The sequence below is a fragment of the Rhinopithecus roxellana genome, chromosome 19 (genome assembly GCF_007565055.1).
Source record: "Rhinopithecus roxellana isolate Shanxi Qingling chromosome 19, ASM756505v1, whole genome shotgun sequence".
Lineage (NCBI taxonomy): Eukaryota > Metazoa > Chordata > Mammalia > Primates > Cercopithecidae > Rhinopithecus > Rhinopithecus roxellana.
Genome location: NC_044567.1, coordinates 72,686,821 through 72,700,960, shown reverse-complemented (window position 1 = coordinate 72,700,960; position 14,140 = coordinate 72,686,821). Strand labels below are relative to the sequence as shown.

The following is a 14,140-nucleotide window of genomic DNA, read 5'->3' as shown; positions in this document are numbered from 1 at the left end:
GTTACAAATGTCCTGAGACCCCTCTTTAAGAGTCTCTGCACTCTCCAGCAGATAATGAAAGCAAATGTTTCACTTCAGAAGTTTTTGCTCGTAGGAAGTCCCATCTGTCATCACAATGCCAACAGTATATGTTCATGGACATTTTAATATTAATATAAGTTAGACAAAAATAAGAACGTAAGCCTAGAGGGGAAAAGCCATATTCCATTTTAAATCAAATACATAACACGTGTATTATCCAAACTCTTGGCCCTTCATACATGCAGGCAAGGAAGAAGGGAATGGCTGTCTACTCAGGGTACTCCTGCCCAAGCCCAGACCAATCCCAACATATCTTTTCTGGTTTATGAAGAGTCTCTTCTGGTTTCTAAAACTCTGACTTTGAAGTCCTATAAAAACTGACATATGGCATAAAAGGGTAGCACGGGGGATAGTATGTTGCTGAGGTGTTTAGATCCAGAGCTATGATAAAATATTCTCAGTCCCTGAATTCAAATGAGAGATTAAATTAAGCCAGATGAAACTAAAACCAGAGACTGCCTTAAAAGGCTCACCAAAGCCTACCTTCTTTGTTTACACAGCATACCTTTCCTACTCCATGAGGTTCTTACCAAGTCAACGGGTTTTTGTGAAGGCCTGGGGTGGCTGCCTTTTGGATCAACCATGGCCGATGTTTCCACTCTGACCTCACTGGGGTTAGGGCTAGGGCAGCCTCTTTGGTTTGTCCTACTGCTCTCTGCTTTTGCTTCTCTGCGGCTGGACACGATGTAACTTACTTCTTTGCTCAGAAAACCCTCAATTACCTGAAACCAGATCACAGAGATGGCTCAAAACCAAAAAGCAAATGCAGAATTGTCAATATAAAGAGGCTAGAGAAGGAAATCTTGGCTGCCAGGAGTTCCAGAATCAATGTCTTTAAATAGACTAAATGCAGTTCCGTACCAAGTTCCTAAGAAGACATCATCCTGAAATCTAACAGGGTGTATATATACATATATATATAAATAAAACAGGTTTTGTCTCCAGGACTGCTGCCCCTGACCCAGTGGCAGAAGGCTGCAGGCTTTGAGTTCTATGAGCAGTTTGAGTTTGCATACAGCAAGAACACATTGAAAGAACTGGACAGGATTAAGACTAGCTTGTGTAAGCCATGATTTTTCTGTGTAAGACACACTGGGGACCAGGTATGGTGGCTCATGCCTGTAATCCTAGCACTGTAGGGGGCTGAGGTGGGAGGATCACTTGAGGTCAGGAGTTCAAGACATGCCAGAGCAACACAGCAAGACCCTGTCTCTGAAATTTTTTTTTAGTTTTTTTTTTTTTTTTGAGACGGAGTCTCGCTCTGTCGCCCAAACTGGAGTGCAGTGGCCGGATCACAGCTCGCTGCAAGCTCCGCCTTTCGGGTTCACGCCATTCTCCTGCCTCAGCCTCCCGAGTAGCTGGGACTATAGGCGCCTGCCACCTCGCCCGGCTAGTTTTTTGTATTTTTTTTTTTTTAGTAGAGACGGGGTTTCACCGTGTTTGCCAGGATGGTCTCGATCTCCTGACCTTGTGATCCGCCCGTCTCGACCTCCCAAAGTGCTGGGATTACAGGCTTGAGCCACCGCACCCGGCCTTAAATTTTTTAAATTAGCTGGGTGTTGTTATGTGCACCTATAGTCCTAGCTACTTGGGAGGCTGAGGCAGAAGCATCCCTTGAGCCCAGAAGTTCAATGACGCAGTGAGCTATGACTGTACCACTACACTCCAGCCTGGGGAGTGAAATCCTGTCTCTCTTAAAAAAGAAGAAAAAAAAAGGCTAATATGACTTATTTTATGTTATATATACTTTATGACAATTAAAAAAATCTAGTTATGAATTGAAGCATTACATTTACCTTTTTTTCTTTTCTGTTTTTTTTTTTTTTTTGTGACAAGGTCTCACTTTGTCTCCCAGGCTGTAGTGCTGTGGCGCGATCTTGGCTCACTCTAATCTCCACCTCCTGGGTTCAAGCAATTCTCCTGCCTCAGCCTCCCAAGTAGCTGGGACAACAGGTGTGTGCCACCACACCGGCTAATTTTTGTATTTTTAGAGGAGATGGGGTTTCATCATGTTGGCCAGGCTGGTCTGGAACTCCTGACCTCAAGTGATCTGCCCACCTCGGCCTCCCAGGGTGTTGGGATTACAGGTGTGAGTCACCGTGCCTGATCACATCTACCTTTTTTTCGTCACCAGGCTGGAGTGCAGTGACACACTCTCGGCTCACTGCAACCTCTGTCTCCCAGGTTCAAGCGATTCTCCTACCTCAGCCTCCTGAATAGCTGGGACTACAGGCGCGTGCCACTATGCCCAGTTAATTTTTGTAATTTTAGTAGAGATGGGGTTTCACCATGTTGGCCAAGATGGTCTCAATTTCTTGACCTTGTGATCTGCCCACCTTGGCCTCCCAAAGTGCTGGGATTACAGGTGTGAGCCACCGTGCCTGGCTGCATCTACCTTTTTTAATATGGCAAAAGCAAATGCTAGAGGGTAGGAGTAGGGCAATCAATGATTATCCTATATAAATACAGGAGATTGTAAATGACCATACATTCCTCCTCCCATCCCAGTATACCCACTCCTTTGCAATATGACTTTGTTGTTCCTGCCATTAGGAGATGGGACCTACTTTTTTATGCCCTTCAATCTGACTTGATTGGACCAATAGAACATGGGGAAATTATGATGTGTGAGTTCTAGAGCCTAGGCCTCAGAGGCCTTGGCTTCCTGCCTCACTTTCAGGGAAGGCTGCCTTGAGACCACCATGTTAAATCAGCTAGTCTGGCACAGAGTGCCAGATGTGTAAGTGAGGCCATCTTGGTCTTTCCAGCCCCAGGTGACCTTCCAGCTGAATGCAGCCTCAGGAATGAGCCCTGTTGAAACCACCAGATAAACCACCCAGCCAACCCACAGCATAATGAGAAATAATAAATTGTTGTTTTGGCCAGGTGCGGTGGCTCACGCCTGTAATCCCAGCACTTTGGGAGGCCAAGGCGGGTGGATCACCTGAGGTCCAGGAGTTCAAGACCAGCCTGGCCAACATGGTGAAACTTTGTCTTTACTGAAAATACACACCCGCACACAAAAACTAGCTGGGCATGGTGCCTGTAAGCCAAACTACTCTGGAGGCTGAGGAAGGGTTGAACTTGGGAGTTGGAGGTTGCAGTGAGCCGAGATTGCACCACTGCACTCCAGCCTGGGCAACAAGAGCAAAACTTTGTCTAAAAATAAATAAATAAATAGAAAATAAATTGTTGCCTTAAGCCCTATATAGCAAAGGCTAAATGACGAAAGGACTAAAAGTTCAAAATGTAATTATGGGCCAGTTTGGTTATATAATCCTCATTCTATCCATCCTCACCGAGTTTCTGCAGTCCCGAGTTTCTGGGTTTGACAGCAAAGAGCCTCTCCATTCCAAGCCTATTCATCCAGTTTCCCCAGTTGTTAGTCTCTTTTGGGCCAAGCACTATCATGCTAGCTTCTTTTTTTTTTTTTGGAGACAGAGTCTTGCTCTGTTGCCCAGGCTGGAGTGCAATGGCACAATTTTGGCTCACTAGCACCTCTGCCTCCTGGGTTGAAGCGATTGTTATGCCTCAGCCTCCCGAGCAGCTGGGACTACCACGCTACCACGCCCTGCTAATTTTTTATATAAGATTTCATCATGTTGGCCAGGCTGGTCTAGAACTCCTGACCTGAGGTGATCTGCCCACCTCAGCCTCCCACAGCGCTGGGATTACAGGTGTGAGCCACTGAGCCCAGCCTAAATACATATATTTTGTTTGTTTGTTTTTGAGATGGAGTCTTGCTTTGTTGCACAGGCTGGAGTGCAGAGGCACGATCTTGGCTCACTGTAACCTCCACTTCCTGGTTTCAAGCAGTTCTCCTGCCTCAGCCTCCTGAGTAGCTGGGATTACAGATGCATGCCACCACACCTGGCTAATTTTTGTATTTTCAGTAGAGACTGTGTTTCACCATGTTGGCCAGGCTGATCTCGAACTCTTGTCCTCAAATGATCTGCCCGCCTCAGCCTCCCAAAGTGCTGGGATTACAAGTGTGAGCCACCGTGCCCAGCCCCTAAAAATATTTTAATGGAATCAAATACAGCAAATGCTTTTTACTCAAAGTTGTTCACCTGTGTTATTTCTAAACGCTAAAATTTATTAAGACTCTAAATGTCCACAGGGCAACAGTTAAGTAAATTAATAATCCACTCAAAAGAATATTATATTCCCGTTGCAAATGATACATATGAAGGGCAATAATGATAGAAAAGTGCTAATGCTTTAAGGTTATGAGTAAAAAGTTGATAATAAAAACGTACTAATGCCAGCTGGGTGCTGTGGCTCATGCCCATAATCCTAACCTTTTGGGAGGCTGAGGTCGGGGGACTGCCTGACGCCAAGAGTGAAAGACCAACCTGGCCAACACAGTGAGACCCTGTCTCTAAAATTTAAAAAGAAAGTACTCATATCACAGCTAGAAAAAAATAAGCATTGCCCTGCCCTTCCCAGCCCTGCCCTCAGCTCCCTCTTGCAGGCAACTGGGTAAGACAAAAAAAAAAAAGGCCAGGCGTGGTGGCTCACACCTGTAATCCCAGCACTTTGGGAGGCTGAGGTGGGTGGGTGGATCACCTGATGTCAGAAGTTCCAGACCAGCCCAACCAACATGGAGAAACCCCATCTCTACTAAAAATACAAAATTAGCCAGGTGTGGAGATGCATGCCTGTAATCCCAGACCCTCGGGAGGCTGAGGGAGGAGAATCGCTTGAACCCAGGAGGTGGAGGTTGCAGTGAGCTGAGATCGTGCCATTGCACTCCAGCATGGGCAACAAGAGCGAGACTCCGTCTCAAAAAAAATAAAGAAAAAGGGCCAGTAGCAGTGGCTCAGGCCTGTAATCCCAGTACTTTGGGAGGCTGAGGCAGGAGGATTACTTGAACCCAGGAGGTCATAACCAGTCTGGGGAACATGGCGACACTCTGCATCTACAAAAAAATACAAAAATGAGCAAGGCATCGTGGCAAGCACCTGTAGTCCCAGCTACAGGGAAACTGAGGTGGGAGGATCACCCGAGTCCGGGGAGGTTGAGGCTGTATGAGGCTGTAGTGAGCCATGATGGCGCCACTGCATTCTAGCCTGGGTGACTGAGTGTGGCCCACTATCAAAAAAAAAAAAAAAAAAAAAAAAAAGAAGCACAATAAAACAAAGGCAGGATGGAGGCAGAAGGTAGATGGAAATTTACCCAGGGCTAGGAGTATCAACGATATAGGGAGTTGCCCAAGCGTATAGGGAGTGGTTTCCTTTTTGGGGTGATGAAAACGTTCTACAATTGACTGTGCGATCATACAACTTACACATTTCTGTGAATATACTAAAAAACACTGAGCTGTGCACTTTAAATGGATGAATTTTATGATATGTGAATTATATCTAAATTAAGCCATTATGACAGGAAAGGAGGAAAGAAAAATACTTAAAAATGCTGGTTGTCACTTGGAGTACTTCCATGTTCTCCAAAAATTTCTAGAACGAACAGATAATATGTTTGTTTATTTATTTATTTATTTTAACATTATTTTTGAGACAGGGTCTTGCTTTGTCATCCAGGCTGGAGTGTAGCAGTGCAATCATAGCTCACTGCAGCCTCAAACTCCCGAGTTCAGGTAATCCTTCCACCTTAGACCCCTGAGTAGCTGGACTATAGGCATGTGCCACTGCCCCCAGCTAACCATTTTTTTTTTTTTTTTGAGATGGAATCTCGCTCTTGTTACCCAGGCTGGAGTGCAATGGTGTGATCATTGGCTCATTGCAACCTCTGCCACCTGAGTTCAATTGATTCTCCTGCCTCAGCCTCCTGAGTAGCTGGGATTACAGGCATGTGCCACCACGCCAGGTTAATTTTGTATTTTTAGTAGAGATGGGGTTTCTCCATGTTGGTCAGGCTGGTCTCAAACTCCTGACCTTAGGTGATCTGCCCGCCTGGGCCTCCCAAAGTGCCGAGATTATAGGAGTAAGCCACTGTGTCTGGGAGTTATAATTTTATTTTTTGTAGAGATGAGGTCTCACTGTGTTGCTCAGGTTGGTCTCAAACTCCTGGACTCAAGCAATCCTCCCACCTCAGCCTCCCAAAGTGTTGAGATCACAGGTGTGAGCCACCACAACCGGCCATTAAGTTTCCTTTTTTTTGACTGGACGTGGTGGCTCACACCTGTAATCCCAGCACTTTGGGAGGCCGAGGCAGGCGGATCACGAGGTCAGGAGATCAAGACCATCCTGGCTAACACGGTAAAACCTCGTCTCTACTAAAAATACAAAAACATTAGCCGGGCGTGGTGATGGGCACCTGTAGTCCCAGCTACTCAGGAGGCTGAGGCAGGAGAATGGCATGAACCTGGGAGACAGAGCTTGCAGTGAGCTGAGATCCCGCCACTGCACTCCAACCTGGGCGACAGAGCGAGGCACTGTCTCAGAAAAAAAAAAAAGTTTATTTTTTTCTTGAGACAGGGTCATGCTGTGTCACCTTGGCTGGACTGCCTCCTGGGGCTCAAGCGAGTCTCATACCTCAGCCTACTGAGTAGCTGAGACTACAGGCATGTGCCACTGGACCTGGTTAATTTTTGTATTTTTAGTAGAGACAGGGTTTTGCCATATTGGCCAGGGTGATCTAAACTCCTGGGCTCAAGTGATCCACCTGGTTCGGCCTCCCAAAGTGCTAGGATTACAGGTGTGAGCCACCACACCCAGCCTTTTTTTGAGACAAGGTCTCACTCTGTTGTCCAGGCTGGAGTGCAGTGGTGCAAGATCTCGTCTTCAGCTCACTGTAACCTCCGCCTTCTGGGCTCAAGTGATCCTCCTACCTCAGCCTCCCAACTACAATCATGCACCACGACACCTGCTTAATTTTTTGTATGTTTTGTAGAGACAGATTCTCGTCATGTTGCCAGGCTGATCTTGAACTCCTGGACTCAAGTGATCTGTCCTCCTCAGCCTCCCAAAGTGCTGGGATTACAGTCATGAGCCACTGTGCCCAGCCTAAGTTTCTAATACGGAAAAAGATTTATCTTTATTTTATTTTATTATTATTTTTTTTGAGATGGAGTCTCGCTCTGTCACCCAGGCTGGAGCGCCATGGCCGGATCTCAGCTCACTGCAAGCTCCGCCTCCCGGGTTTACGCCATTCTCCTGCCTCAGCCTCCCGAGTACCTGGGACTACAGGTGCCCGCCACCTCGCCCAGCTAGTTTTTTTTTTGTATTTTTTTAGTAGAGACGGGGTTTCACCGTGTTAGCCAGGATGGTCTCAATCTCCTGACCTCGTGATCCGCCCGTCTCGGCCTCCCAAAGTGCTGGGATTACAGGCTTGAGCCACCGCGCCTGGCTGTTATCTTTATTTTTTAAAGGTTATTTATTATCATTGTTTTTTTTTGAGACAGAGTCTTGCTCTGTCTCCCAGGCTGGATGGAGTGCAGTGGTCCGATCTCGGCTCACTGCAAACTCCGCCTCCCAGGTTCAAACAATCCTCCCGCCTCAGCCTTCTGAGCAGCTGGGACTATAGGTGCCCACCATGATGCCTGGCTAATTTTTGTATTTTTAGTAGAGACAGAGTTTTGTCGTTTAGGCCAGGGTGGTCCCGAACTCCTGACCTCAAGTAATCCACCTGCCTTGGCTTCCCGAAGTGCTCGGATTACAGGTGTGAGCCACTGCACCTGGCCAAAAAAATGGTTTATGTTTAAAATTGCTTTGGGAAATGTAGTGAGACCTTTGAAAATACCTGGAAACTGCCAGGCGTGGTAGCTCACGCCTGTAATCCCAGCACTTTAGGAGGCCGAAGTGGGCAGATTACGAGGTCAGGAGTTCAAGACAACCCTGGCCAACAAGGTGAAACCCCATCTCTACTAAAAAGACAAAATTAGCCAGACATGGTGGTGTGCACCTGTAATCTCAGCTACTGGGGAGGCTGAGGCAGAATCGCTTGAACCTGGGAGGAAGAGGTTGCAGTGAGTTGAGATCGTGCCACTGCACTCCAGCCTGGGTTATAGATCAAGACTCCATCTCAAGAAAAAAAAAGAAAGAAAATACCTGGAAACTATAGATATAATCCCTATCCAACTCCTGCTCTACAGCGCAAACGCACATGGTATCACAGGAGAAGAGCAGGTTACCTACCCCACCCAGTTGCTGAATGGCCCCTGTCAAAAACTGGAGATTCTTGCCAGCAGGCAGATCCAAGTAAAAGGACTTTCCGGAAAAGGGATGCTTCCCAGCACGTGGTGAGTTCTTCTGGCATTTTCCCAGATACCTGGAAACTCCTAGCTGAGCCCCTAGAAAACAATAAAGAGGAGCAAAGTAAGAAGCTTGAAAAGAGAGTCCTGAGGCCAGGTGGCCCTCACTGACAGTTCAGTCTGTGTGCTGTAACAGTGCAGACTAGGCCCTGGGCACACACAGACAGCTGCAAAGCCAATGCCCTTACCCTCATGAAGCTCAGATGTGGTGAAAAGAACCTTCCAAACAAGATAATAAGCAAACAAGGCTTGCTGACTTCTTCACTTCTTCCTTAGAATCTAAATCTAGGGAAGCCATTTAAGTAAAAAGGAATTAGACAGATCCTCAAACCAGACACTGGGGAGCTGTGGTAAACTAGGGAAAAGAGGGCCCAGATTCACAGTGGGGTGCCAGGCAGGAGGATGCTTTCTAGCGGTGCTGAGCAAGTCACTGCCTGCCATGTTGCCAGTGCCAAGTAAGCAGCCCAGCCCTAACCAGTCAGCAGGATAACATCATGGCAGTGTTGCAGCCTAGCTTAGGACGAATATGCATGTGTATTTGAGATAGATAAGAGGGTAAGGGGACAGTGAACTTGTTGGCTCCTGAATGGGCCTACTTCCTAACCTCTCCATTTGGTAACTTAGGTAATTATAAGTCAAAAAGACAGCTCTTGAAAAACAACAGGACAAAGAGCGTGTGTGTGTGTTTGTGTTGGAGAGCACAGAATGCTGCTGCAAATGGAGAGTGAAGGAGCCCATATTCCAAGGGCTCTGCAGCATAGTGGGGCCATTTCCTCTTCTTTTTTTTTCTTTTTCCCTTTTGAAATGGAGTTTTGCTCTTGTTGCCCAGGCTGGAGTGCAATGACGCGATCTTGGCTTACCGCAACCTCCTCCTTCCAGGTTCAAGTGATTCACTTGCCTCAGCCTTCCCAGTAGCTGGGGTTACAGGCATGCACCACCACGCCTGGCTAATTTTGTATTTTTAGTAGAGTCAGGGTTTCTCCACGTTGGTCAGGCTGGTTGCAAACTCCCAACCTCAGCTGATCCATCTGCCTCGGCCTCTCAAAGTGCTGGGATTACAGGCGTGAGCCACAGCGCCCGGCCTGGGTTGTTTCCTCTTCTATGCAACTTCCAATTCCTAAACTCAATGGAGGGACACATGAGGTAGGGCATAAGCTTTTGATCTTCCTTCCAAGAGCACCTTACCAATCAGAGTGGCTAATGTCCCAAAGGAACATTTGTGTATAAGAAAACATGAGGCAACTGAAGAAAGCAAGTACTATCAAAGAAACTTTCTCTGGTATAGATTGTCTGTCATAATAATGAACCAGATAGGAAAAAGAAAAAACCATTAAAGTATAATAAATATCCTCAAAAAAATAAATAAATAAATATCCTCAAAAAGGCTAGGGAGGATACAGGAAACATAAAGCAGGAACGGCAGGTAAAGAAAAGAATTAGGACGGGCACAGTGGCTCATACCTGTAATCCCAGCTGGGAAGCTGAGGTGGGCATATTACCTGAGGCCAGGAGTTCGAGACCAGCCTGGGCAACATGGCAAAACCCTGCCTCTACCAGAAAAATTAGCTGGGCACGGTGGTGCACGCCTGTAATCCCAGCTACTTGGGTGGCTGAGGCACAGTAATTCCATGATCCCGGGAGGCAGACGTTGCAGTGAGCTGAGATCATGCCACTGCACTCCAGTCTGGGTGACAGAGGGAGACTCTGTCTCAAAAAAGGAAAAAAAAAAAATTAGTTGGAGATAACGGACATGAAAAACATAGTATTTTAAAAATCTTGGCCAGGTGCCATGTTTCACACCTGTAATCCCAGCACTTTGGGAGGCCGAGGTGGGTGGATCACTTGAGATAAGGACTTTGAGACCAGCCTGGCCAACATGGTGAAACCCTGTCTCCACTAAAAATACAAAAAATAACCAGGCATGGTGGCTCACGCCTGTAATCCCAGCTACTCGGGAGGCTGAGGCAGAAGAATTGCTTGAACCCAGGAGGTGGAGGTTACAGTGAGTTGCGGTCACACTACTGCACTCAAGCCTAGGAGACAGAGCGAGATTCTTCTTCTTCTTCTTTTTTTTTTTTTTTTAAAAAAAGCCAGGTAGGCCGGGCGCGGTGGCTCAAGCCTGTAATCCCAGCACTTTGGGAGGCCGAGACGGGCGGATCACGAGGTCAGGAGATCGAGACCATCCTGGCTAACCCGGTGAAACCCCGTCTCTACTAAAAAAAATACAAAAAACTAGCCGGGCGAGGTGGCGGGCGCCTGTAGTCCCAGCTACTCGGGAGGCTGAGGCAGGAGAATGGCATAAACCTGGGAGGCGGAGCTTGCAGTGAGCTGAGATCCGGCCACTGCACTCCAGCCTGGGCGACAGAGCGAGACTCCGTCTCAAAAAAAAAAAAAAAAAAAAAAAAAAGCCAGGTAATAGCAAGTGTTGGTGAGGATATGACAAACTGGAACCCTCACATACTTCTGGAGGGAATGTGGAATGGTGCAGTCACATTGGAAAAACCATGTATCAGTTTCTCAAAAGGTTAAAACACAGAGTTACCGTATGACCCAGCAATCTTACTCCTAGGTATACCCTTGAGAAATGAAAACACAGCCACATGAAAACCTATAAATGAATGCTTATAGCAATATTAATTATATAGCCAAAAAGTGAAGTCTTTCCCACCCTGCAAGATGATGGGTGAAAAAGCTGAGAAGCCAGATATAAACCCAAGGCCAAGAAGGCTGATGCTGGTGGCAAGGTGAAAAGGGGCAACCTCAAGGAGAAAAACGCCCAATAAGGGGAAACCCCATTGCAGCCGCAATCTTGTCCTTGTCAGAGGAACTGCAGATATTCCCGATCTGCTATGTATTCCAGAAAGGCCATGTCCAGGAAGAAGTACTCAGCTGCTAAATCCAAGGTTGAAAAGAAAAAGAAGTTTCTGGCCGGGCGCGGTGGCTCAAGCCTGTAATCCCAGCACTTTGGGAGGCCGAGACGGAGGGATCACGAGGTCAGGAGATCGAGACCATCCTGGCTAACACGGTGAAACCCCGTCTCTACTAAAAAATACAAAAAACTAGCCGGGCGAGGTGGCGGGCATCTGTAGTCCCAGGTACTCGGGAGGCTGAGGCAGGAGAATGGCATGAACCCGGGAGGCGGAGCTTGCAGTGAGCCGAGATCGCGCCACTGTACTCCAGCCTGGGTGACAGAGCGAGACTCTGTCTCAAAAAAAAAGAAAAAGAAATTTCTTGCAACTGTTACAAAACCAGTTGGTGTTGACAAGAACAGTGGTACCCAGGTGGTTAAACTTCACAAAATGCCTAGATATTATCCTACTGAAGATGTGCCTCTAAAGATGTTGAGTCACGGCAAAAAAAACCCTTCAGTCAGCATGTGAGAAAACTGCGATCCAGCATCACCTCCAGGACCACTCTGGTCATCCTCACTGGGCGCCACAGAGACGAGAGGGTGGTTTTCCTGCAGCAGCTGGTCTTGGGACTGGACCTCTGGTCCTCGACCAAGTTCCTCTACAAAGAACACACCAGAAATCTCATTGCCACCTCAACCAAAATTGGTAGCAGCAACGTGAAAATAGCAAAACATCTTACTGGTGCACAAGATTTATCAGAAAGTTGTGGACTCACACGTTTTACAGAAAAAAATCAAACCTTTCCTCAGCTTCAGGGCTACCTGTGATCTGTGTTTGCCCTGATGAATGGAACTTATCCTCACAAACTGGTGTTCTGAATTTCTTAAGAACCTAATAACTGATAACATTTTGTTTGTGTCTCTTAAAAAAAAAGTGGAAACTCGTATGTTCATCTGATGAATGGATAAACAAAATGTGGTATTTCCATATAATGGAATACTACTCAACAATGAAAAGGAATGATGTACTGACACATGGCACCACATGGATAAACCGCAAAAGCATCATGCTAAGTGAAAGAAATCAGTCACAAAAGACTACATATTGTATAACTCTATTTATATGAAATGTCCAGAAGAGGCAAATTTACAGAAAGTAGATCAGCAGATGACTAGGGCTGGGGAATCAGGAAAAGTTTGGGAGTGGCTGCTAATGGGTATTCTTTTTTGGAGTAAGAAAAGTGTTCTAAATTGATTGTGGTGATGGTTGCCCAATTCTGTGAACATACTAAGTCACTGAATGTATACTTTATATGGGTGAACCATGTGGTGTGTGAACTATAACTCAATAAAGCTGTTAAGAAAAAAAAAAAAAATAGGACAGACGTGGTGGCTCACACTTGTAATCCCAGCACTTTGGGAGGCCAAGGTGGGTGGATAATGAGGTCAGGACATGAAGACCATCCTGGCCAACATAGTGAAACCATGTCTCTACTAAAAATACAAAAATCAGCTGGGCGTGGTGGCGTGTGCCTGTAATTCCAGCTACATGGGAGGCTGAGGCAGAAGAATTGCTTGAACCAGGGAGTCAGAGGTTTCAGTGAGCTGAAATCATGCCACTGCACTCTAGTCTGGCGACAGAACAAGACTCCATCTCAAAAAAAAAAAAAAATTATTTGAGACAGGGTCTCACTGTGTTGCCCAGGCTGGAGTGTAGTGGCGCGATCTTGGCTCACTGCAGCCTCCGCCTCCCAGGTTCAAGTGATTCTTCTGCCTGAGCCTCAAGTAGCTGGGATTACAGGCATGCAGCACCAAAGCCAGCTCTAAAAGAAAAACAGTTTAAATCTCAATATTTGCACAGTCTCAAAGTATCTTCCTGTAAGATATTTATTACAAAAGGTAAAACAGTAACTTCATGTGGAAAAATCTAGCAGACAGCACTTTTAATCAAGGGATCAAAGTTAATGAGATTTATCTTATCTTCATCATGTGCCTCCTGATACCACATACTGGAGAGGGGATAAGATCAATTCTATGCCAAAAATGCTTTAGCTGAATTCAATCATGTGGACATATCAAACAAACCCAAATTTAGAGGTGACTTCAAAAGTACTGAGGTCATCAAAGACAAAGAATGAGGACCTCCTCTCAGGAGGAGACTAAGGAGATATGATAACTAAAAGCAACGTGTAATCTTTTTTTTTTTTTGAGATGGAGTCTTGTTGTGTCGCCCAGGCTGGAGTGCAGTGGTGCAATCTCGGCTTACCGCAACCTCTGCCTCCTAGGTTCAAGAGATTCTCCTGCCTCAGCCTCCCAAGTAGCTGGGACTACAGGCACGCACCACCACACCCAGCTAATTTTTGTATTTTAAGTAGAGACAGCCACGTGGCCCAGGATGGTCTTGATTTCCTGAACTCATGATCCGCCCGCCTCGGCCTCCCAAAGTGCTGGGATTACAGACATGAGCCACCGTGCCTAGCTGCAACATGTAATCTTAAATCAGGAAAAGAACATTGGGAGATAATTGGTAAAATGTGAATGAGATCTATAGATTAGTTAATGACATCAATATTAATTTCCTGATTATTTTTCTTTTCTTTCTTTTTTTGAGACAGGAACTCATTGTCGCTCAGGCTAGAGTGCAGTAGTGTGATCACGGCTCATTGCAGCCTTGACCTCCTGGGCTCAAGTGATCCTCCCCCTGAGCCTCCTGAGTAGCTGGGACCACGTGCACCACCATGTCACGCACCACCATACCCAGTGAATTTTTTTGATTTTCTGTAGAGACGAGATCTCATTATGTTGCCCATTCTGGTCTTGAACTCCTGGGCTCAAGTGATCTTCTCACCTCAGCCTCCCAAAGTGCTGGGATTACAAGCATGAGCCAACATGCCTAGCCCCCTGGGATTTTTTTTTTTTTTTGAGACCAAATTTTGCTTTGCACCCAGGCTGGAGCACAGTGGCACGATCTTGGCTCAGTGCAACCTCTGCCT

The 14,140-nt window shown here is 46.4% G+C and overlaps 1 protein-coding gene across 1 annotated transcript in view; it reads right to left on the bottom strand.

Annotated features, from left to right (window-relative positions):
- DBF4B (DBF4 zinc finger B) overlaps window positions 1–14,140 on the bottom strand; it is a 45,066-nt gene that overhangs the window by 21,280 nt on the left and 9,646 nt on the right. The window contains exons 3-5 of the mRNA XM_030923833.1: window positions 11,699–11,806; window positions 8,181–8,335; window positions 612–803 (exon numbers count right to left, since the gene is read on the bottom strand). Of these exons, the coding sequence (XP_030779693.1) occupies window positions 612–803; window positions 8,181–8,335; window positions 11,699–11,806 (455 nt within the window). The remainder of the gene's footprint in view (window positions 1–611; window positions 804–8,180; window positions 8,336–11,698; window positions 11,807–14,140) is intronic.